We start from the raw sequence: 25,890 nt of genomic DNA on the forward strand, positions 1-25,890 counted from the left end.
CCACACTCTATTATCTAGTCCCCGCCCCTAACAGCGTCAGCTCCGCCCCTACAATCTGACCAGTTTCGTTTGGGACTTATATGGGACAATGGAGTCATCTTTACTATTATAATTTAACAATAAATATGTGTCACTGAATAATGTTATTCACAATGTTTGCTTTACGTGATTCTGTGATTTGGCTTAAAGCAGAGAATTGAAATGACATCATAATTTAATAATAATTAAATTAAATTGTCATGGGACCACATACACCAACATAAAAACCACAAAGGACCATAAATTATTAAAGCTGGTCCATCTGTAGTCAGCTGTTCTAATCCGGCTGATCTGTTTATCTCACTCCACCCCGGTGGCTTCCTCACGTTCTCTCCTTGGCTGTGAAGTTGTGATTAGAGAGACTGCGTTTATTTTTTACGCTCTCCATCTGAAAACTCATGCGTATTGCTTTGGAGAGAGACACAGTGATATTCCAGATTTAGCATCATGTCTTGCATTTGAGATTCAGACCCACACCCAAAAGGCCTGAGGGCCATTTGATCCATAGGTCACAATGACCTCTGAGATGACCTTTAAATACCAATGTGTCAACAAACAGCTTGTGACAAAGTGCCAGGATTATTGGACAATGGTAGCAGATGTTTACTGGATGTATATTGTAAAATCGTGAGGAAAATGATGGACTGTGGGGATTTAGATGTATGTTAGAATAAATTTAAAAGTTTAAGATAGAGTTGTCATAAATTGCACTGAAAGCAGACATACCTTCAGCACTGTTTGCCACATTTGGAAAATATAATGAAACTTATAAACTTATCCATGTATTGCATGTGGGAATACAATTTCTACACCATGCACAGGTGTTTCTTATATTTTTTTTAAAATGTTGCAGCATGGAATCTGAATCTGTTGATGTGACTGATGGAGTGCAGACCAAATGAAATCAATCTTCTGTTTTTGAAGATAGCTTTCCACCTAGTGGCCAAATACAGAACTGCACTAAAATAAATCAACTGAAGCTCATATTCATGCAAAACTCAAACTGAATAATTATAATTCCTGCAAATAACTTTATAATAAGTTAAACAATTACTTCTGGCTATATCTAGGGTAACAATGCTTTTTAAAATACCATCAGTTTCCTTGTGGCTGAAGATTATCAACACTACTACTACTACTACTACTAATAATAATAATAATTAATATTTGGCACACCTTTACACAGTAAGTAAAAATTCAAGTTTCTGGGCTATAGACTTTATTTTTCAACTTACAAGAATGCTCATTTTGTTCATGATTGCAAAGAAATAGGTTTATAATAGTATTCACAAAAATCGCAAACAAATGTAAACAAAAACAAGGTCTTTGGATGTGACATTACAAATGTCTTTTTGTGGTGTTTCACAGTACCATGCAGAATTGTAAATCATTATATGCACTTGCAAGTTATCTAAAATGAAACTAAATTAAGTTGTTAGCCCAGATTTATACACATCTTCATAATACTTTCAAATTCTGCTACATTCTCATCTTCATTCTGTGGTAAAGTTTCAGCTCTGAAGAGATTTCTTTGCTTGCTACTTTCTCCAACTCAGAGATCCGGTATCCACACTCAGTGTCCAGGTATCCATGGTAAACAGTGTTTACACTGATCATGGAGGAAAGATCACAATGAATCAAGGCTACAACCTGCTGGCTACAACCAGGCAAGCTCAGTGAAGCCTGTTTTTCAAACCTGCGGTAAGCACAGAGCTCATATTAAAACCTGTCTTTTGCCTAAAAAGAAAAATTCAGCTTTTAAAATATGTACATTTGATGCATTGTATTTTAAACATTTATCTAAGACTTTGCTGAACAAAATGGATAAATATTTAATAATGCTGTTTTAAGAGAAACACTGACTTTAATAATAAGCGTTAGGAAATCATCTACATGGAGGAATGATATTATACAGGTGGAGGCTCAGTGGCTGTTCTCAAAGGCAGTTAAAGGCATAAATATACATAACTAGTCTTTCCCTTTGAGTCCATAAACAACACAAATGGAAAAGAAAAAAATTAAATGATACAACCTTCTTCTGTAAGCCAGGAACAATCCCATTATGTTGTAAACCTCGAACAGGTCTAAACATGACTGAATGGAAGGAAACGGCAAAGATAATATTTTCCATATGAGACTGCAGGTTTTTTTGGCCTCTTTTTAAGATCAGATTTAAAAGAACAGAAGAGGATGTAAAGGTGCTAAAGTGACATGGTTTTAGACATGGTTGTAGTTTACTTGTCTCAAAGCAGCACCATCAATCTAAAACAGCGTGCAGACATGTTCTTCTTGGCCCTAAAGCACAGCAAGCTTCTGCGACCCTTTAAAACTCCTTTCCTCTCGCCCTCCTTCAACCCGCTGTCTCAAAGTCAGGTGACAAGCTGAGGCTCCCAAGATTGGCTGGCCATCTGGGGGCGGCACTGTGCGATAACAGGCGGGCCTGCTGGGGGCTGGCTGTCCAAACACAAACCGCTGACCAAGTGCTGCAGTGCTGGTCCTCTGGGCTTCCATCGCTGTTAGACAGAAATATAAAAAATCTCCTCAGTTATAATGAACAACTCAAAATGATTACACGGTCATGAAAAAAGAATAATGTCAAATCAAACAGCTTGATGTCATTTCACAAATATAGAATGAAATCATCCTTTTAAAGCAGTTTACAATTTTATAACCATGCTGTTACTGCAATAAATTGTGAAGAATAGGCATGAAAGCCAGTAAGTGTTTAGTGTGTTGTTTCACCCAAGCAGAATCTATAAATGCCGTAATATCCTGTGCATACAACACTGCATGAGTCTGTATGTGTGTGTTTCTTGGCAGCCGCATGAAACAGCAGGTTTTGGTTAAGCTGAGTAATGAACTCTGTAGAGACAGAAAAACCAGAGCATTGCAATCAGAAGACTGATTGCGCTGAGGATTCTGTGTAAAACCTGCCTAAAATGACCTAAAATGGTAAGAACACATGTTTAATTACTGATGGCAATGATTTTCAACTGCTGCTCAGTTACTCGGTTCATCTTAATTGTGAGTGACGCAAGAAAAACAGACAACTCTTCTAGCATTTCTATCTATACAAAGTAAGTAAGAGAGACGGGAAAAAATGAAACCAAAGCATAATCATAAAGTCTTTGCATTTAAAACACTTTTAGGTGCAGTCATTTTTCCACAGATATTCTGCTTAAAGGTTTATTTTTCAAGGTGTGAACTTCTCTTTCTCCTTTTTTAACATACACACTAATGCAGAAGGTTTGAAATAAACATACATTTGGTGTGTCTAAGACTTTTGCACTGTATTGTAGATCTGTGCATAAAAACAAATAAAAAATAGTGTGAATGTTTTAATTTATTCTTAATTGTATGGTGGCACTAAGCACAAGGTAAATAGTCAACTTTTTTGAATAATAAACATCATAAATCTATTTAATAATTTACAGATTAATAGAGGAACCTCATATTAGAATGAGGTCACATTTTTGTAACTTGTACAGGAAAATGTATAAGTACAGAACACTTTCAGGGTGTCTCATAAAAAGCCTTTCAAAAAGAGCAAATTAATTAACTCTCCTTTTGTTTTTAAAGTTTTGTCTTTTTTCAGACTCTCTCAGACTCCAGTCTTAGCAGTTGCCTCAACTTTTGACTCTGTTACACAATATCACTTAGTGAGAGAGAGAGAGAGAGAGAGAGAGAGAGAGAGAGAGAGAGGGAGAGAGAGCTCAGACCTGTGCAATGACCTGAGGAGTGAGGGATGAGGTTCCTTTAGATAAACTAAAAATTATTAGCTTGGAGAAAGACAGCAACTAATGATGTGAAACTGAGTGATGATCCATGCACAAAAGTAGAGTTCTTTCCTTTTTGCTTAGCAACAGACTCAATAATTAGAGTGCTGAAGTATACAGGAGAACATACTGTCTGCCCTCTGCCGTGTATTCCCATGTCAATACAAATGAAAGGAATATTATTCATCTGTGGGGCTACACTGTAAGTGTTATTGGTAATGTGTTTTCAAACAGCTTTAATTAAACTTTTGGATCAGATATTTTAAAATAGCAGTTTTTTAAACCAAATATTCTTGTTCAGAAAATTTTATACATTTTCAGTCTTTACTTAAATACAATAATATTGATTTTTCCGGTCAGGTCAACGAATTTGGGGCAGGATGTCTGGCTTCACTACACAACATGCTGATAACTAAAGGTGAAAGATGGAAAGGTGGAAAATTATTTCCAAACACAATGCTCTCTAGAAAGGGCAAAGTATGCCTAAAAAAATGCCTTGATGAGAGAACGGTCTGACAAGAAGGCTATGATTACTCAAATAACCACTCTAACTATTGTGGTGCACAGAAAAGCAACTCAGAATGACTAATTTTGAGGCAGATGTGATACAAACTGCTGAAAACCTCATCACACATGCCACAGCACGCACAGGTTTACTGAAACTGGACAGTTGAAGATAAAACAGCATCTTGTATGGTGACGCAAATATACTGTATCATAACCATACGCTTCATGCATCTTGCACCCTGTCTCATAGAGTGTGCCTATTGACTCAGCTTTCATCCACACACCCTGATCAGGGATACAAAATACAAGCACATTCACTGCTGAAAATAAAGGCCACAGATAGAAACAAACACAAACACACACAAACACACAGTCTATGATTAGCTCCAAATTTAATGACATAAATTAGGCTTGGATCAACTCCATGAGCTCAACCCCAGCTGGGTTGGAAGGAGAACAGCTTAAACAGCTGAAAGAGAAATGCTTAAATTATTTGTTGCTGATTTCCAACTTGAGGCGTTAGGTTCCATGTTTTCAGCTGAATACAAACAACAGTTAGCTTAAAAAACCACACAGTTTTTTAGCCTTTAAAAATGTACAACAAACATTCAGGAACCTGAAGTGAAAATGCCCCCATATGGGAAATGTAATGACAATATTAACTATTATTTCTTTGACGTATGCCTGGTTGCTTAGCAACACGGACCACCTCTGTGTATTGACTTAAGTTGTAATTTTTTGCTAAAGCTTCTACTACTGATATATCTGTGATATGTTTATATATATATATATATATATATATATATATATATATTATATATATATTATATATGTAGTATTTTTGTATATGTATTTTTATGCATATTAGGCTTATATTATTTTTGTCATCACCACTAATGGCAGTAGCCCTTATGCTCATGTGCTTACCTGTCTGGACTCTTTAGGGCTACAATGCTCCAGTCTGACCTTTGACCCAGAGGAGAATGCTGTGATAGTCAAGCATTGGTCATGTTGGCGAATCTGAGGTTCAACCAGCATCCATTTCTGAAGAAAAACAAGACGAGACAGAAAACAGGTTAAAAAAAACGAGTTGTGTAAACCTGAGCGTCACAGTCAAGCTCTTCCTCCAACAACCTCAAATTCCTCAAACTATTCTTAGTTAATCATTCTAGTTCTAGTTAACTATTCCTACTTAATTATTCCTCAAATTACTCAAACTAGTGTCAAAAATTTGGAAGCACACTCTTGACTAGAATAAAACTAAATTGAAAAATAGATCCACATCTGTATTTCTGTCTATGTTTAAAGCACTTTTTTTTACTTAAGTTTTTGTCTTAGAAATTTTCCCTTGCACACACAGACACATACCTGTGTCGCAGGTATATTTGAGCCGCTCTTACACTCTGCCAGACCCAAAGAGTCTCTGTTGTAGCTCTCTAGGCAGAGTCCTCCCTGTTTCAGCAGACTGTATGTACCTTTCTGCTCTGGAATCCTGACAAACACAATATGACAAATCCTTAAGAGAACTGCACATTTTATCACATTTATCTTCTAAGTTACTAAATATTATTCTAATATCAGCCTTTAGGAGGCTGTACATGGACAGGCATTTGAGACTGACTTGAGCTCGGGATACACATTCTCCAGATACCAGCGGAAAGAGTTACAGTTCAGCTTCCTCCTCAGATCCAGTCGATCAGCGATACTGCAAAGAAATGGGGAAAAATGGCGAGACAAATCAGGTTATTTTAATCAAAGTAGAATACTTTGTAAACTTTAAACAGTGGTGACTAACTGTTTTTTGTTTAAAAAAAAAAAGATGCCTGACCTCCCAAAGGACTTTCCCTGAGCAGAAGGTCTTGCAGCATAATAGTACTGTTTGTAGTCATCCATCCACACTTCTGCAGCTCTTCGTGTATTCCTAACACACATAAACACTGAAAAGCAAGCTCACTGTACACAGTATCAAGGTAAATACGATTAAGAGACAGAACTCACTTGATATAGGTGAGAGCATTGCCTTCTGGGAAGTCGTAAGGGTGGCGTTTCCTGAAAACGTGGCCGACACGGCTACAGGGTAAAATTTCCAGACTGCCTCCACACATCCATACCCGGAATGACAGCTCTGTGAAAGAGAGAATAACAGTGAGGAAACGAGGGGAGGAATCAGGGATATAAAGGTAAAAATTTGGGGAAATCCTATATGCACTGAAGTGTGACTGTAAACAATGTATTGGAAATAAATGAAGCAAAGTATGTACAACACTTTCGTTACTTAACAACATCCATGTTCTGCATTGCTTATCTTCCACAGGGTTGCAGGGAACCTAGAATCTATTTCAGGGAACTTGGGGCACAAAATATGGGACAATTTGGCTGGGGTGAAAATCTGTTGAATGGCACAATTACACACACTTACACAGGGGGCAATTTGGGGATGTCAATCATCCTACAATGTATGTCTTTGGACTGGAGTAGTGCATGAAGTCCCTGAAGCACAGGAATCAAACCCCAAACTTTTAACCTTACATGTGTTTAACACAAGGGACAAAACTAGGGCCTGTACTAATCCCTCTCTCTTAGCCAGAAGAAAATTCTTCTGCAATTAAAAAAATGTTTTAGATTTGTTTTGTTTACCTCCCTAGTGTTCTTTGAGATTTAGCCAGCAGAGGTCTCTAAACACACACACACACACACACACACGCGCGCGCGAACACACACACGCGCGAACACACACACTTAAACACACACGCAAACGCACACACACACAAACGCACACGCGCGCAAACACACTCGCATGTACATGTGCGCAAACACACACATGCAAACACACACGCGCATAAACACACACATGCGCAAACACACGTGCAAACACACAAACTGATCTTTTCCTGTCTTTATCCCATCCTGGCACAAAGGAACAGTTGCATATTTTATGACTTCAATAAATTTCACATTGGCTTGAGAGTAGGATGATTAATTGAACACTGAAATATCCCCTGAGAGATATATCAAGCTACACAGAACAGACACACCTCTTCCAGATGCACATCTATTCAAAGACAGATTCAGAAATATATTAAATAAAATATTTTTACATGCTCATAGATACATGTTTATAGGATAAAAAGTTTTTAGAGGATAAAAAGGCTATCAGATATAAGCACAGCAGTCAGAACAGTCAGCTTTAGGGTCATTTGTTCTGTTTCAACCCATCTGATATTTCGAGGGTAACTGGAATTTTTTGAAAAATCACTTTGGTCCTAAATTGCACTATAGACAATGCCTTTTGGGAAACCCTTTTTAGCAAATGCAAAGCCAAAATAGTATTTTTCTTACTTTTAGTACAGTTATAAAGGTCTTATTCTAATTTACACAACCACAATCTTATGCTCATTTCTATATGCCACAAATTTCCCCTCTCAGAGAGAGATGGAGCTCAGAGTCGGATGAGTGCTTATTGTGTCTATGTTTTCATTAACATGTGATGTTCTGTGTGGTTTGTTGCTTTGCCATAGTCTGCATGTTTCAACTGTCTGCATGTTTCTCTATATGTTTGGTATATACCCTCTGTTTTGTTCTTTCATTTGCACCTTATACAATGAAAGTCTACACTAATATCCAACACCCACACAAATCCTTGACATTCTTTTAGTTCTGTCTCTGCTTCTGTCTTTGTTTCCTCTCTGTTGTTTCCAGGTGTTCAGTGCTCTGTGTTTTTATACTGTGTTGTGTATTTGTTTTATCATGCATTTGTTTTCCATCGTCACTGTTCCCTAGGTTTGACCCTTGCCAGTGTTCTGAATATGGATTATCTCTGTTTAAGTTTCCTTGACTATGCTCTAGACATTGACAATTATTGTAGATTTGAGATTATTAGATAACAAGTTCACTATTAGATTCAGCATTCAGTGAACTCACCAAAGTTTTCACCACCCCAGATGTCCATGTGAGTGTCATATTGGCCCAGGTGATTGAACCAACTCTTGTCCATAACAAATATCCCACCGGCAATCACTGGAGTCCTAAATAAGTAAAGACACGTGTATATGGAGAAAGGGAACAAGCAAATGACTTACATTCTTATGGGTCATTGTTTAGACAAAACAACTCCAACACTAACTGCATTCTTAATTTCAAACAAATACATATGAAGTTGAAACTTCTTGCTGAATGTATAAAAACGCATCAAGTCTAAATCTAAAGCTCCTGACTGTTTTGTTTTCTGAAACCTTTACTGAAGGTACTTTCTAGGGGAGAAATGTCATGAGATTATGAAGAGAAAAGGGTAAGACAAAAATTGTGTTAAAAATGCCTTATTACTTGAAAGTGCAACTTGTACACATTTCTGTACACAAGTAAACTGTCTCACTGGTGAAAGACAGGCAGTTCATTTTTAATATAAATGCCACATCCTAAAAACTGAAGGACCTTAGGCTTTATAAACAAGCTAATGCTATAATGCCAACCAAATGCTAGATAAAATAATTAGTTGATGCTAACAAATGAGTACATTTAATTGCAACACTTTTAAATGTTTTCTTTTTTCTTATTGACAACATACTTAATATAGAAAACAAAATTAGAGATTTATGATTGCCAGTCCAATCTTTAAAGCCTTTCTCCACTACTTTGTACATTGTGATTTTACTCACTCAAATTCAATGTTGTAGGTCAAAGAAACCTGTTTAAAACTGGATGATGTAACTTGGAGGAAACTGTGTTCAAAAGTGAATTTGACTGACAGATAGAGGTCATGTGTCATATACCAGATAATTATTATCTCCATCCTGCATACTATTATGGGGAATAAGATAACAAATATATTAGGATCATTCTGGATTTGAGAGATTCACCTGATTGGCTGAGTTGGATCAGTCCGGGCCATTTTCTGCTCAATAGGAATCTGCTCCCATTTAAAATGTAAACTCCAGTCAAACCCTGGGGGCAGGGAGGGAGAGAGAAAAACTGGAGTCATTATAGGCTTTAACTCATTCTTACCTATTCATTAGTATTAATTGCCTATTATTATTATTATTATTATTATTATTATTATTATTATTATTATTATTATTATTATTATTATTATTATTAATACCATATTATCCTGTTAACTAACAAGAACCTAAATTCATCTGTCATTGATTATACTAAGAAGATTAATGAATAGCAAACAAGTAATTGTTTTCTAGATCATTGTTTATGTTCAAATGTATATTCCATGCATAACTAAACATGTCTGATTGTGCTCTGTTGCTTGTAGAGATTATGTGTACTGAGATTATGGATCTCGCCCTCACCTCCTCTGAGGTCAGCAGAAGCTGCCAGGTAAGCAAAGTTGTCCAGGCTGATTACATCAATAATGGGGCTCACAACCCGAGTGTGATCCTGAGAGGATGCAGAAACAGCCAGTAATCAATTAGTAGAATGTCTGAGTGGAAAACAGTCAAGGCGTTTCACCAGTGAACATGAGATGGCATGCCAAAAAGTTAACTGTTGAACAAAAAAGGTTAGTCATTAGCTAGCTACTGACGTATAAGTGCGACATGAGCTGTAATTGTTCCTTTCTAATCCCTTTGGGTGGGTGTAACTTTACTCAGTTTACTGACATCTGTTGTAAGGACTTTCCTGTATATGTGAATAAGCTCTTAAGATGCTTCAGCTTTATTGCCCTTCATTACAAACTGACAATCACGGTTTGTATTCAGGCTGACAGGTAGTTATTGCTTATGCCTTCTGTGATTGATGATATCTATTATAGTCGGCACTATCTATTATAGCAAGAAAGAAAGACTGCTTGTTTATGATCTGGCTGGATTCAGTATCTGTGTGGCAAGACGAACACATGATTTCAATCCAATATGACTATAGAAGCATCAATAAAGTTCAGCAGATGGACAACTGGTAAGAATGGTCAGATTTCTGTGTCTAAATTTCCAGACTTTCTGAAATTAAACACTGATTAACCAAATCCATGCAATGGTGAGAACTGTTTTAGTATCATACATACATTGCTAAGAAAAATGTGCCCACAATGCCCGAAATTATTTTTATTTTTATGTGTGAATGAGATGAGTCTACTAACCTAGAGCTCACTTCAACAACCAAGAATGGAAAATGTGTCTAGAAGCAATAGAGCAGTCATAAATCTCAGTGTTTCAACAAAACTTTGCAATTGCTTGAGATACTGCTGAGGGGGTGGTTGCACTGACTCACCCATGACCACACGTTGTTCAAGCATTTCATCTAGAACATCACATTTATCACACTAGTGAGGGGTAAACAAAAAGTAAGTCTGCTGCCATTACTGCCTTTCAGAGCTCTAAGGTTTGATATGTAATACTTCATCATTAACACCCTTGTTGGCAGGATGCTAACAAGAGTGTAGGAGATGCCAAAGCATATCTGTCATCCGTTTCCAGGACAGCACTAATGATATGTCACCAAGAAGACTTCTGTTTAAATGATTAAGGCCAAAAACCATTTTGGAGCTTCATGGACATTGGTCATGTCTTGATCTTTCCATGGTCCTGAATGTACTGCATTATCAGCTATCTGAATCCATAGAGGAGAAGAAGCTACATCTATGTTACAGGTTAAAAGAGAATCAACATGCAGCATAATTAAAGTGATAAGCTGCCACAAACTGCCAGAACACTTTAAATGCTTGTTGCCAAAAGTTCTACAAGTCTCTGTACTAGAAGTGTACTAGAGAGTTAAGCACTAAAAGGTGATCCCTCAGTTAGTTTTAATGCTGATAATTGTGGGTACTGCCTAACATTTTGGTCCAAAATAGCCAGAAGATGTGCATTTAGGTTGAGATCTGGTGACTGTGCAGGCCATAGCATATGATAATTTCATTAAGCCATTCAGCAAATATGATCAGTCAGAATAACTTCGGATTGATTTGCATCACCGTTAATGGACTCAAACCATGCACATTTAATACAATACCCACATAAAAGAGCCACTAAGCATTCAAGCTCTAAGAATTCACCATCACACATGAATTTTCGCACTTGTCACGACTGTAGTGGAGAATTTCTATAGGCCTTTTTCTTTGGTATGTGCCCTATTGAACTCTTGAATGTACATGTTTCTTTGTAAGGAAAGTTTTTGTGCATTGTAGTTCTTCTATAATATCTTTTTGTGTAGTGGGTAGACTGATCCAGTGGCTTTTTCTTTACATATCACAAATAACACATGAGAATCATGGTCACTGAATGTATGCTTTCAGATCATACATAGATCTTTCATGTACTGTATGTAGATCTAAATACAGATGTCACATGAAACCTCTGTCAAAGTCACTTGAATCTTTTTCTCTTGTCATCTTGATCTCATACTAAAGTCAATCGGGTTTGCTCTGTATTTTTTAATACATATCAATAGATTCATAGCGCACAGTGGGTTGTTAATTATAACATACAGTACACCTGACTGAAACCTCTAAGCTCATTATATGTAATGATTCAGAATTGTCAGTTAAATTATCATCTGTCTATAGGTGTTTAAATAATTTATATACTAATATATAACCGTATTACTAAACCTTATCAGTACATAACAGTCAATTAAAAACTTAGTAGGTATGGTAAATGCCTAATTAGTGTCCAAACACTGAATCATATTATATATAAATAAAAAAGGGAACTCCTGAATTCAAATGCTGTTATTAGTAGATGATAAAGGCAACAAGTCTTTTCAAATAAAGTTGTAGTTCTTAGTATGCTGTCTGAACCGGCTGAACTCAGTGTATAACTATGAGGGATTTTGAGACAGCACAGGGACAAAGCTGCACCACAGCAGCAGCGAATATTGATTTACTTTCAATTAATGAAGCTCTCTGAATAAAAGAAAAAAGGAGCTCAGAAACTCTTTATGTCTCCAACTCTCAAATGTATCATTTATATTGTAGTGTAAAGAAATACGGATGCATTTTATTCCACACATTTTTCCCTGCCCACAATATTTGCATTTTATGTGCGAATAAAAAATGCAGGAGTCTTCTTCTCTGGGCTGTTTCGACAAACTAAAATGCAAACTAAAGCAGTGTCAGTGATATCATATGCAGAGAAAGCAATATGTAAATGAATGTAGATGTAAATGATGTTAATCGCTGCACTGATTCATCAATGCTTAGCGACTCCAAAAACCAGTGAAACAGTCTAACAGTGATTAAGGTGGTGTGAGTCACTGATGAACTGTTCAATGCACAGTACAAACATAAAACAAATACCTGGAAACATTGTTAGAGTTCATTATGCAAATGAGAAAAACATGAAAGCAGCTGTCATTCTCAAAAAAACTGTTCTGATTATTATGTTTTAATTTAGTAATTATTGATATCATTATTATTGAGACGCTATATTAACTGAGATAAAAAAAAAATTATGTACTCATTATTCAGACTTAGTAAGTGGTATCTGTTTGTCTTTCACAAATTTAATACATGCATTTTAATTGAACTAATTTGATAAAATAATGAATTGATGTGAAAAGAAACAGACTTTTGTTTTATTCATTAAAATAAACACAATGTGTTATTCTGTGGGTGGTAGATGCTTTTATAAATGTCTTTATTCCCTCAGTGCTTCTGAGAGTATTTTACAAAAATCTAAGACTGAATTCAATTTGAAAAACAAAAAGTGTTCAGCAAATCTTTTTCCATTAGACTTCTAAAATAAAGTATTATTTCTTTTATTACTTGCTGAATTGCTTTCTCGGTACAGTAAACATTTTAGTCTGGTATTCATAAAGATATGAGTAAATGCTGATAAGATCGGTCTGTATTGGTCTGTTATACTCTCACTGACTTGCTCTGTTCTTCATTATAAATTATACCTTCCAATTTTTAAAAGGGTGCTTTTCTTTTTCATGACAGCCTCACTCTCTCTGTCTCTCTCTCTCTGTCTCTATCTCTCTCTCTCTTTCTCTCTCTTCTTCAGTATGTATTCGTGCTAAGATTTTAGGTAAAACATCTTTCCATCAGACATTGTGTTAACAGTTCTGCTGACAGACTCTGGAGAACATGTCTTTCTGTATGGATCATTAACTTTCTTTTGGTTCAGAGCCACATTAATTCTTCTCAGGGCCTGGCCTGCAGCAGATTTACAATGATCTGATTGATCAGGACAAGCACAGCAGAGCTCCAGCACCTTAACACATGCGTGACAACACAGTTCACAAGGGTTTAATACTCATAATCCCTCAAACGGACCTGTACACGGTCTTCACATTTGTGAGGTATACTATACACAAGCTAAGATTTACACACGCGCAAAACTCAGTGCAGTTGTGTGTGTGCTGATTTCTAGTCCTGCACCCACTACAGCAAACTATGTGTGATGTTACAAAATGAAAAAATAAGGTGAAGCAATATATGACATGGGAGGAGTCTCCTCCACTGTGCATGTTTATTAAAGAGGCAGTCTAACTGCAGGGTGGAGGAGATCATTAAAATGTGATAAATTGTCAAAAGAATGTAATTACTATTGAGATGCTCTGAAAAAGAAGAAAGTGTATGCTGAATGCTTTGAATGGCTTAGCTATTCTCTTAGAGAACAAGACTGGATAGGATAATGGTCTCCTGGTGATTTAGTTAACTTTCATAAGGGAGGGGAATGCCAGACTTCTCTCTCTCTCTCTCTCTCTCTCTCTCTCTCTCTCTCTCTCTCTCTGTCTCAGGAAGTATTGCAAAGGTCTTACTGGACTGATGCCATTTGTAAATTATAAATGACTCTTAACACACAAAAGGACAAAGAGCTATCATGTGTCACAGTTACACAACAGTGTGTGAGCATGTGTGTGTATATCTGTGTGTGTTGGTTTCCAAATTATTTCATCCCACACACACTCACCCAACATAGACTAAACAGACTTAATATCTTTGAGTCTTTCTAAGCGCTCACCTCTTTGACTCTCCGAATCATTGGCTGGAGCCAGTCTGTGTTCACCTCACAGTGGCTGTCCAGAAAGGTGAGGATAGAAGCTGAAGCAGCGCTGGCTCCCCTCACCCGAGACCTGATCAAACCTGCCCAATGCACAAAAACAACATTTCTTCAAAGGGCATGTCTTGGAACATTCACAAAACATGCAAAACATTCACACATTCACAAAACACTGCTCGACCACTTGTAATGTAATGAAGGTGTGCTTTAGTATTAAAAAAGATAAATATTTTACTTGATGCTAAACAAAACTTTTAATGCCCAGCTTATTTTTCAGCCATTTGTTATAATGCAAATATTTCCATAAATCCTGTAAATCACAAACAAAAGTAAAAGCTATTGGAAAATGTGTGTAATTATGAGAGAGTTTAGGAGGGTAAAGTCAGGACAAATATTCCTCTGCCTATCACTTCCACTCTGATAGAGCTCAGTACATTCTTGCTAATTTCACCAATTTGCCAAGATTTCAGCTTAGATCAACAAATGCCAGATGATCGAAAGGCCAAACACACTGATCCAGTTACGGCCTTCTACATTTCTACTGATAATCAAGAATGATTAGACACCTTACATACAGAGCTGCAGGCAGAATTTCAGATTTACTAATTAACACTGAATTATTTAGTTTCAGAATGACATTACCGGTGCAAAAGCTGAAATGTTCACAATAGAAACTGTGATGTTATTAGTCTTTTTTAAAATGCTTAAAAATAAGGCTCATTATTTCTATAGTTCTAAGGTACAAAGAAATCTGGCACAACTGACTATCAAATTTTTTCCTATTTTAATGCTGGTTAGAAAAGAGTTGGATATGATCTTCAGGCTAGAGGTAGAACGTGTTGAGCTCTGAACACTCACCCTCTCGCCGTTCATTTCTCAGGCAGCGCACTTTGGGGATCTGGGAGAGCAGCTGGCAGTCCTCAGCTAATGAAAAAAGGACATCAGATTACAGAGAAAACACACACACATAGATAATACCGTTAAACTCATCCCCTACAGCTGGTACATGTATGCAGCTCACATATGCATCCTATCCCTAAATGTATTTGTTTGTGTGTGTATTTATGTAGTGTAATGTATAAAACATTTTGTTGCATGAATTCTGTGTTTTAAAAATTCATATAAACAAACAATCAAACAAACACAGTATGAGATGTACAGCTTCAGATGGCTATAACAGATTCCATTCCCATTTTCATATACAAATTAATGAATGTGATATCAGTCTTTATAAACATGAATTTTGCTTCGAAACTCATTAAGTCAGAGCAACTGTTTCTAAATGCTTGACTGGCATTTAAAAAAACAACAAAAAACAATCTCACATTAACATAATGCTACCAATACAGACATGGTCTAGACTATGAGATCAACGTTTCTAGTTTTTCATAAATAAATTTATGAATAAATTGTTATAGATAAATTGTTCAGTAACTGTAAATAACCAAGCCCTAGGAAAGTAATTAAACTACAGATAAGTGTGATTAAAAATCCATTATTAAAATATGTGCCATAGCAAAAACACCAATAAATAATGTAATATTCTGGTAAAATCTTGTCATCTACAACATTGTCAGGTTTGGATAAGACTGGACGATGGCTTATTAAAGATGTTAACCTGAAGCAAATAACACAAAAAGGACAAACCAGAGTGCAAAAAAAACCCTGATGCATAGTTTCAGGCTGAACTTGAAACAGAGAATCCTTGTGAAATGGAAATTGTATTTGGATGAGACAGCAAAGGTGGATAAGTTAGAGCATATAGTATTGTCATAAATATGATCATATATAAATGTTGTCATAGCTGAGTTCTGTGAAATGTACACATTAAATTGTAAACATGCTAAAAAAAATACACTGCTTCAGGGATTTATTCATTCAGAATATTTGTTATAGTTGCTATGGATTTATGATATTTACGATTTGTTATAATAACTTTAAATTGTCTTTCATTCATTTCAGGGTGGCAGTGGATCTGGAGCCTATCCCAGGACACTGGCTGTGTGCTGTGTGATGTGAATACACCATGGATGGGCTGCCAGTTCAACTCAGTCCAACTTGTACACACATTGGCACAGTTTTAAGTAGCTAATACAACTACAGTCATGTTTTAAGGTGGTGGGAGGTCATTTTTCCTTGCTTCTGGTTTGCTAATTAGTGACAAATATACATTTACATATTTTGCTTTGTTACAATATCAACTGTTAAAAAAAAGCTATACAAATTACAGAATTAAATTTTACTTGGTAACACTACCATCTTAAATCTTTTATTGCAGTGATTATGTAATGATTTTAATGACTGGTCTATGAGCTGAATAGAGTTAAATGAAAACTGCCCTCAGGCTCCTGATCAGGCAAGACTCCTCTCAGGATACAGAGCTTTCTTCACTTGTCCTCTGCATAATATGTGGGCGAGAGCAAGCAACAGGGACGTTAAGTGTTTAATGTCACTCCTAACACAGTGAGGACAACAGACAGATGGTGAGGGGGAGGAGAAAACTCTGGATCACCATTGAAGGCAAAAGTCAATCGTACATGCACACACACTGACAGAAGCTGCATAATGCCTGACAGCTACACTTTACACCACGCACCTCTGTTTCAATAGATTTGTATCTTCTACAGCTTAGTTTCCATTTTTATAAATATGCGTTACAGATGGAATAAAAGACATCCAGATGTAGCTGCAAACACTAAGAAACAGCAGACTGGAAAAAGGATAATGTATAAACACAGAGACAGTGATATCACGTCCATTAAGTAGTCTGACATAAAACAAAGAAACTGAGTCAGAAATGGAAAAAGGAGGGTGCAGGTAAAGCGTGAACGTGTCAACATTCCTAAAGTCTAAGCCCATTGAGTTGCCTGTAGAACACCGTGCAAGTGGCATGTACTGTATGTTTATGCAGCAGGAGATCAGGCAGCTGGATTAGGACCAGACTGAACAGGAATTAAAAGTGGGTTAAAATCCTGACAGCATACAAACACCTTTTACCAGGGTCTATATTCAATTATACGTTGTGTGAGTTCTACATGAGCAACATTAGTCTAACTACATTAGACATTCTACAATATAATCTTCTCAGAATCTAGTTTAAGAAATTAAAGTATTTAAAGAAAAGATCATTACAAACGTAAAAAAAAAACACTAAAATATATTTTGAATTATAAATATATTTCTATAGACAATGACATAAAAGTTTTTTAATGTATTGGTCTGCAATATGATGATGATATAGATGGTAAACCTGGTGATGGTAAATCATGTGTAGAAATCTCAGTATAAAACAAGTGTCTATATATGCAGTTTATGCAGTTTATTCCCTTGTTTTGTATGTCACGTGTAGTTTTAACAGTTCACATGTTCAGTCATGTGCTCACTGATATCAAATCACTCCCGTGATTCATCATCGATTGGTAATTTAACCCAACCTTACGTGAAATGGTTGTGCTCAAACCTGCCCAAGGGTGTAAACTCACACTGAATAAATACTGCAAATATTAAAAAAATGCGTGCTTACATACACAAGACCTGGCAGATAAAATTTTACTAACACATCCAGCCTGGCTGCTTATCTGAGCAGTGAATAGAGCCAAATTAGCAATAACAGCTTTCTTGATCATTTGTAAGCATAACTGAATATGAATAAACAAACACCCACTCAATCAGACACACATAAAAATATACATACAGCATGTGCTAAATTTGTTGCAATAAAACCCCGCAATAAATGCCTGAGATTAGCTCTTCCTACACCCGAGTGTATTTGAGTGTGTGAGGTGGGTAAGCAGTGGAGAAAGTGACACACAGTGAAATCCTCAGGCTTGTTTATTATCTGTAAATCAGAAAAATGTTGACTGCCAGCTAATAACACCACTTTGGTACCATGTGAAAACAATTACATTGATAATTCAGCTCAGATGATTGAGCTTGTTTTATTCTCCATGACTAACAGGAGAAATAGATGGCTGTTATATTCCTGCTTTCCCATAGCTGCTCTGAGACGTCCCGGTTAATTCATTGCAGCAGTTATCTGCGCATATTGGTGTGTGTAAATATACTCTGTAGGGTCTTATACATGCTGTCTTTTATAAAAAATAATCTTTATTTGTTCCCTGACTACAGGAGAGTGGATGCGATTTATATTCTGTTTGAAATTGTGACATTCATTCCTCCATTTAGGAATCCGTTAAATAACAGTATTACACAGAAAGCAAAGATAGGAAATGTAATCACTTTAGAATATCCATCTGAGTGTGTGTGTGTATGTGTGTGCATTTATGTGTGAGCAAGAGCACAAAATAAAAAAAACTTACGGTCAGAGCTGAAGTCATCCACAAGAATAATTTCTTGTATTAGATGGGGTGGACTTCGGATAAGTACACTAAAGCAGACAAGAACAAATATTATAAATATATCTAAACTTGGCACCACTAACATGCTGTACTGGAACAAGATCTTATTAACAGTGGGCTGTTTGAATTTATCACTATTACCTTTTAATTGTGCGCAAGAGGGTGGAGCGAGCTTCATTGTGGAAAGTGATGATGATGCTGGTAGAGGGTAGGTCAGGGTCAAATGTCACTGAGGCACACCTGAAAGATAGCAAACATGTGATTGTACCTGAAAACGTACCTCTGTTTGTACCTGAAAACGTACCTGAAATGTATAAGTCTTCCGTTTCCTTCCTATTTCCCCCAGATACTGCTCTCATATCTCTTACACTCATATGTCTTACTCAGATATTTTCCAGCTCCTAATCATGTATTTTTACATATTTTCGTTCAACACAGCCTGCCTGCTTGCTCTGAGTTTGAATGAGCAGTCGATATCCATGTCCATTTTTTAAAAAAAAACCTTAATATAAAAAGGCTACGCACCAACGTTCAACCATCGCTGGCTCTCATGGGTTACAGATTCATGCTTTGTCAGAGGTATAGAAATGTACACTTTATGTACTATATGTAATGTGATTAATGTATGTTACTGTATACTATTCAAAGATAAAAAAAAAAGAAAAGAGAAAGGTCTTGTATCTATCTTCATGAAAGGGACATATTGGCTAACATTTTTCTAATAATCTACATGCCCACAATTTGTCTTTATAACTGCCTTCAGCCTTGTTTATGTCATTTGAGTGGCATTTAAATCCTGTCAGTTGTATTATTCAGCACAGGAAGCGTACCAACTTTATCTGTTAAAATATAACATATCTATCTATCTATCTGTCTGTCTGTCTGTCTGTCTGTCTGTCTGTCTGTCTGTCTGTCCATCCATCCATCCATCCATAATATTATATTCCTATTTGTAATATTATTAAAATATTAAAAATAGGAAATTAGTTTTTTGGGGTTTTTTTTTTGGATTTCAACACCTTACTTATAAAACATAGCCATACACCTTAACCTTATATCTGTAATTTTATTTTTTGTTAGATCTATTGTTCACCTTTTTTTCCCCATGCATCTTGCCCTTAACAGTAATTAGAATATTTATTAATTTAATAATATTTAATATATACAATGTAAATATATATTTAATAAACAGAACACTGACATTTTAGCTCTACATTATTCTACAAACAGCACTGATCATTTGTGCATGTGTTTTGTGTGTATATGTTTTCGGTGTTGTGATTGTGTGATCAAGGTCTTGCCATTTGATGTGAATGCGTATATGAGTACGTGTAGGGTACCTGTAGTGTCGTGTGTCTCTGATGGCCCTTTCACTTCCCAGTCTGTCGCTCTCCTGCAGGTTGAAAGCATGCTCTTTGTACGGATCCTCTCCTGCTTTCAGCTGCTTACTAGCTAAATAGGCTTTCTCATCAAAGCTGCCCAACAACTGAGCCTGCTGCTCAGCTCGTGGAGGATGGGTCACCTAAAATATAGAGGAAGAGAGAGGGGGATAGAGTGACAGAGGAAGGAAGAGAGATAATGGAGAGAACAACAAAGACTGTGAAAACAAAAGGTTTCTCATTATTGATCCTCACGGACATGTCAAAGGCTATTCCAAAACCTTATTAACTCAAGTAGCATTTGTTAGATGACACTTTGTGGGTTAAATAAATCGAGCAAATTGTACCTGGAACTAAAGAGGCACTGAAATACGTATAACACAATTTCTTTTCTTTTTTATTTAAAGATTTGTAAGCTATTCTTAAATGTAAATTTAGAAATGTGATTTATTAGGTTTGCATCACTTTTAGCTAAAACATCATACACATAACAACTGAGATCATTCTTATTCCAGTTTTTCTCCTTGTCCTGCAAATGGCAATTCATGTGGTGTAGTCAATACTACATCAATAGCAGAAGTAAACAATGTTAAGTTAAAGGCAGCCATCGAACAAGTCTATATTTCTGATATAAAAATAATTCAAAAACATGATTTCCTGACACCCCCTGCAAGACCGCTTTAAGTTTTACCCTTTCACCGAAAACTGAATATCTGCATCATTAGTAGGCAGATGGGAGCAGATGCAGTAGGATCTCATTAACAGCACAAACTGTATGTGTAGCCTATGTGTGAGTAATCTCTGTTTCAGATTCTCTGGCATAAAAAAAAAAACAAGCTTCAATTTAAATCTTCCCATTTTCATGTTAGTGACTCATTAAGCTGAAGATGATTTCACATATTAAAGCTCTCCATTCATCATGCTGATGGCACTGCTTTCCCATTTGATGTTACAGAATTGAATTATATGTGAATTGTAATTTTGTGTTTTTGACATTGTTAGTGCACTCTTCAGCAATAGTAATAATATCACTATATAAAGTGTTCTGATTAGCTCGTGGCGCAAGAAGTTGAAGGCAAAAAGTGAACGGTCAGGAATGACTGACATGCTGGCAGATAAAAACACCAAAAAGCACCAAAAGTGTGTGCAAACGGTAAGAAAGGGTGATTGAGAAACACAGAGAGGCTACGTTAACAATGTCAGGAAAAGCTCAGCATACGCGTGAGTTTCCAAACTCTATGATCTCACTTTCCATTACTGAGGAACAAAAACCCAAAAATGTGATACTTTTGATACATAATCCCACAGATTATAAACAAATAGACATTTACAAAGGGTTAGCAGCATCCATACATCTGATCTGCGCATCACTGGAACACAAACATGGTCTTTCTGTCTCCACATATGGTGTCTTCATCTTTCTTCAAAGATACTGATGTATCTTAGAATGTCAGTTCCAGAAAACACATCTGCACAGAGTTAAATGCACCGTATCTCATATGTGTGTACAAACTGCTAAACAGAATGGCTAGTGCAGTAATGTTCTAAATGCAGATTTTCGTTTTTTAATGTTTATGCAAATATGTGATGCTGCATGTGTACAAAAATAGCTATAATGAGATGCATCTGCCCATATTCCTGTGCCATCTGCACTGTCAGATAATAGAAGCACAGTCAGACTGCAAGCATTCACTGTTCTGACAACTTTCACTTACCGTGAATTAATTCGGATAAAGAACACCTGGTCCCTTGAAATTCTGAGATGATAGAGTGAGTTTTACTGTATGAGAACTTTAAACAATAGAAGATGACTCGATCCTGCGAGAACAGAGGCCACTAGAGAGACTAGACTGATTTAAGGAAAGTATGAAGTTAAATCTTGATTCCTGATACTGAATTTATAATGCCTCACAAAAAAAAAACAACTCAGGGGTAAAACCTCTGGAGAAAATTATTTTACTCCATAAAAACTCCCTGTGTGAATCACTTTTGTAATTAAGCCACATTCTACGATGAAATATTTCCAGAGATCCCTTACGTGTGCCTGCACATCTGTAAGTCGCTAGGCTCTTAAATGTACTTTTCTTAAAAGAAATCTCGTTCAATGCAATAAAAACATCTAAGCCTCAACACGTAGGAAAGATAACAAGCTTAACCTCTAAATCAAATGAAGTAGAGCAGGAGCGTTCTCAAATCTAGACTCCTAACTTTATTCCATCGTTCAACCTAAAATACACATCATGACCCAAGAGCAAATTCCAAAACTTAGTCAAAAACACAATAAGTCTTAGTGGGGGATTAATTCAAATTCGGGATGCAATGCAGCATTATAAAATCAGCTTAAATGCAAAAATTGCACTGGAGTGAGCAGTGCCAAGAGCAACCAGCTAATTAAAAAACCAAGTACAAGTCATTTAAATTTAATATTAACAAATAAACAGATATATGAAAAACAACAATCTACTCTAAACATGTTAAGCATTAAGAGGATAAAGAGACACAACGGTAACCATTTTGATGCATGCTTTCCCTAACAGTGTGCAAGAAGCCATCCAAAGTCCAAAGTCAACACTCAGCAAAGAGTCACAAATCTAATAAAACATCTTACCAGATTAGTTTGCACTGAAATTGAAAATCAAATGAAATGCTGTGGGGAGGGGAGGGTGTATTAAAAAGCTCAAGCACAAGGACAAAATCTCACTTTGCTGGCAATCAACCAACACAATCCTGTAAACCAGAGGCCATAAACCAGACAGCTTCTAAGAGTGTCCTTTAGAATAGAACAGCTGGTAAAGGATCGTAAGTAAAAGCCATTTCATCTTATTTTAAGGGCAATGCATGCAATGCCAAATCTAAAAAGGCAGATCAGATATCAAAGCAGCAGACTAAAGAGGGAGAAGGATGGTGTGCTACAAGTGCTGTTTTGGCTCGTGTGAACACATATCTTATTAAACAAGATGACATGCTGATCTCGATCACAGCTCCGAATGAAGTCACATGGCAAGACCGGGTGATGCACAGCATGGACACTAACCTCATCCTAAGTCAATAGCTACACAAAGACAATCCACTCTCATATTATGAACCTTTATTCAAGACATACAGTATGAAGCTCTTCTGAAGTAGGTGTGTGTTATTAACATCTGTATCTTGTCTAATAATTATGAAATCAGCAATAATATTACCAGCAATAGTATAACCTTTGTATGGTAATACTATTATATGATACTTGTATTCATGAGGTTCATCCTCAGAGACAATGCAGTATTTGGAACATTCTATTCCTTTATTGGTTTGATAAACTGCTTGAGGCTTAGAGTGAAAATCTGATATTCCAGGAGATCCCATGACCGTTATTTACCACTGCACAGTTTACATTGCACTGGCGTCATTTTATATAAAATATTAATAGACTTTTATATATTTCTATAGTGAAATACACGGGAATACCTCAGCTGGTAGGTCATCTACAGCTCAGGAATCTCTCGTATTCCTCTTTTCAACAAGGATTTTCCGACCACAGAACTGTTGCTCACTCAATGTTTCAACGTAACACACAATTCGGTGTAAACACTAGAGACTGTTGTGTGTGAAAATCCCAGCCAGTAAATCAGCAGTTTCTGAAATACTCAAAGCAAATACGCACTGCACTGCTGCCACAGGATAGCTGAGTAGATAACTGCATAAATAAGCAGGTGAACAGTGGAAAAATGTGGACAGTGAGGGTATTTCAATGTACATGACACACATCAACAGCATATGCTTGACTAATTGATTTTCTTTGTCATGTTGAGCTGGGGACATTAAGTCTCAATGGAGTGCAGCTTACAGTGTGGCGAGAGAGCTGCTCTGTTGCTATGGAGCTCAAGGATGTGGCAGTAAGACAGGATTCAGTACATATTTCTTTCTCTCCCTCTGTTTCCCTTTCACAAATAGACATAACAACTATCTCCATTTAAACTACTGATTTCTTTTGGCGGGGATTGAAACAAATTCACAGGTGATGTGAATTAGATATTGCATTCCTGGTCTACCCATGTTTTATGTTTTGTTCTGTAAAGCTCCTATAAGACAATGTCAATTGTTTAAAGCGCAATACAAATTAATTTGAACTGAATTGAATGTATAAAACAGATAATCCTGTAATCATTCCGTCACTTAAAAAAACAAAAAACCTATAAACTAAACGCTCACTTGTCATCTGGGTCATCTAGGTCAGTAAATAGATTGTGTAAACAATTTTCAGTAAACTGTTTCTTTTTCTCGACCTGATGAATTTGGCATCCAACTGTCAAGCGCAGACTAAACAGTTGTGTTTCTGTAGCTTACACACATCTTGGCTCCTTAAATCTCTAAACCACAAACTTCAGCTACCTTCAAATCTCTATACAACTGATCATATCTAGTTATTAGCAAGCCAAATATCAAACAAAATTGTATGCTGATCTAATAAGCAATGTCTAAATTGAGAGGGTCAGGTAGAGTGTTATTTTAAAACTGAAGTCTGTTCGATTAGCTAATATCGGGTTTTGGTTGTAGTTTTACTTTTGTGGCTAGAAATGAAACATATTATAAATTTAGCAGCTTGAACTAAACCGAGAAGATTTGTAAATTGTCACGCAGAATGACTTACTGACAAGTGAGTTTGATGCTGCACAAACCCAACTTTTTTCAATTTTCAACACACACAGATACCAGGTACTGATCCACTACTGACATCCTCACAGCAACCCAAGCCAACACTCTACAAGCATCAACTTATGCAAAATACTGGAGTTCCAACAGCAGCAGGCTATAAGACAACTTACGTTGTATGTTTAATACAGTATCTGCAGGATCGCACATGTTCATCACATGAAAATTTTATATTAGACAAACCCGAACCAAGAGATCCAAACAATATTAACCCTGATATAAATCCCCACTTTTAGATGCATGTACATCCGGGCCATTTTCCATTTAAAATTGTTTGTTAAAAACTGTTGATCAGTTGTATTGGAGATATGCATGATGCATGTGATCCCTGACTATCACATCTAAACTAACTATGACAAAATCCAGTGCTGGGAATCCAGTTCATAATACATGAGCAGAAACCCAGAGGAACATTTCCCTGATCTACCATCACAACAATGAAGATTGCCCCAAATGTATACGTCTAGATAGGATGGAGAAAACAAATGCACCCATCAATACTTAACCTGCAGCTTTACACAATGCTCTCATCATTAAACTCTAAATAATTTCCAGCCTGGACACCGATATGTAAAGGCTGCAATTATGAGCATCATCTCTCCACAGCGACTGAAGCTGGTGGGATGCAACGACACATCCCGAGCTGTGTATTGTCACTAACATTGTGATCGAGATGCAACACACACACACACACACACACACACACACTGCAGCTCGCGGCTTAATTAAAGCAATGCGGTAAAGTTAAGCCCTGTCGCTATCCACTCGTCCCCTTACTATGAGCGGAAGAGTCCTGTCTTCTCGCCGTATGTCCACTCGCCCCGAGGCGGCGGGTTTTGGCCCGCGGCTTTTAGCGCCCACGGCGCGCGCATGAGACGCTGAAGAAGGGCTCGCGCGCGGCTTGTTGTCCTGCCACAGGTAATAAAAGGTGCCCAGAATCCAAGCGACGGTCAGGATGGCGATGGCGTTGGCCCTAATCCTGCGCATGATGAGTGTCCATAAGGAGCAGTGCTTTCGGAGCTTCAGCGCGTTATGGTGCGTGTCTGCTCCGATCCTGATCAAGCGCTTCTAATTATTATGAGGGCTGAAGTGTGGAGATGCCTCGCGCAGCACAGAGGTTCCCAGCCTCCGCGCTCACTGGACTAAGAGGACTGCACTGTGGAAACGGCTGTGCGGTCCTAGCGCC

The 25,890-nt window shown here is 36.9% G+C and overlaps 1 protein-coding gene across 1 annotated transcript; it reads right to left on the bottom strand.

Annotated features, from left to right (window-relative positions):
• Positions 1-1,250: 1,250 nt before the first annotated feature.
• galnt16 (UDP-N-acetyl-alpha-D-galactosamine:polypeptide N-acetylgalactosaminyltransferase 16) lies at positions 1,251-25,890 on the bottom strand. The gene is made up of 15 exons (XM_060879735.1): positions 25,482-25,890; positions 19,971-20,152; positions 18,772-18,870; positions 18,592-18,659; positions 15,131-15,196; positions 14,234-14,355; positions 9,623-9,710; positions 9,179-9,263; positions 8,244-8,347; positions 6,321-6,447; positions 6,151-6,243; positions 5,944-6,027; positions 5,691-5,814; positions 5,250-5,366; positions 1,251-2,552 (listed from the first exon to the last, which is right to left on the bottom strand). The coding sequence occupies exons 1-15, from the start codon at positions 25,689-25,691 to the stop codon at positions 2,409-2,411; spliced, it is 1,713 nt and encodes a 570-aa protein (XP_060735718.1). The 5' UTR covers positions 25,692-25,890; the 3' UTR covers positions 1,251-2,408.

Source organism: Tachysurus vachellii, chromosome 10 (genome assembly GCF_030014155.1).
Source record: "Tachysurus vachellii isolate PV-2020 chromosome 10, HZAU_Pvac_v1, whole genome shotgun sequence".
In the NCBI taxonomy this organism is placed as follows: Eukaryota; Metazoa; Chordata; class Actinopteri; order Siluriformes; family Bagridae; genus Tachysurus; species Tachysurus vachellii.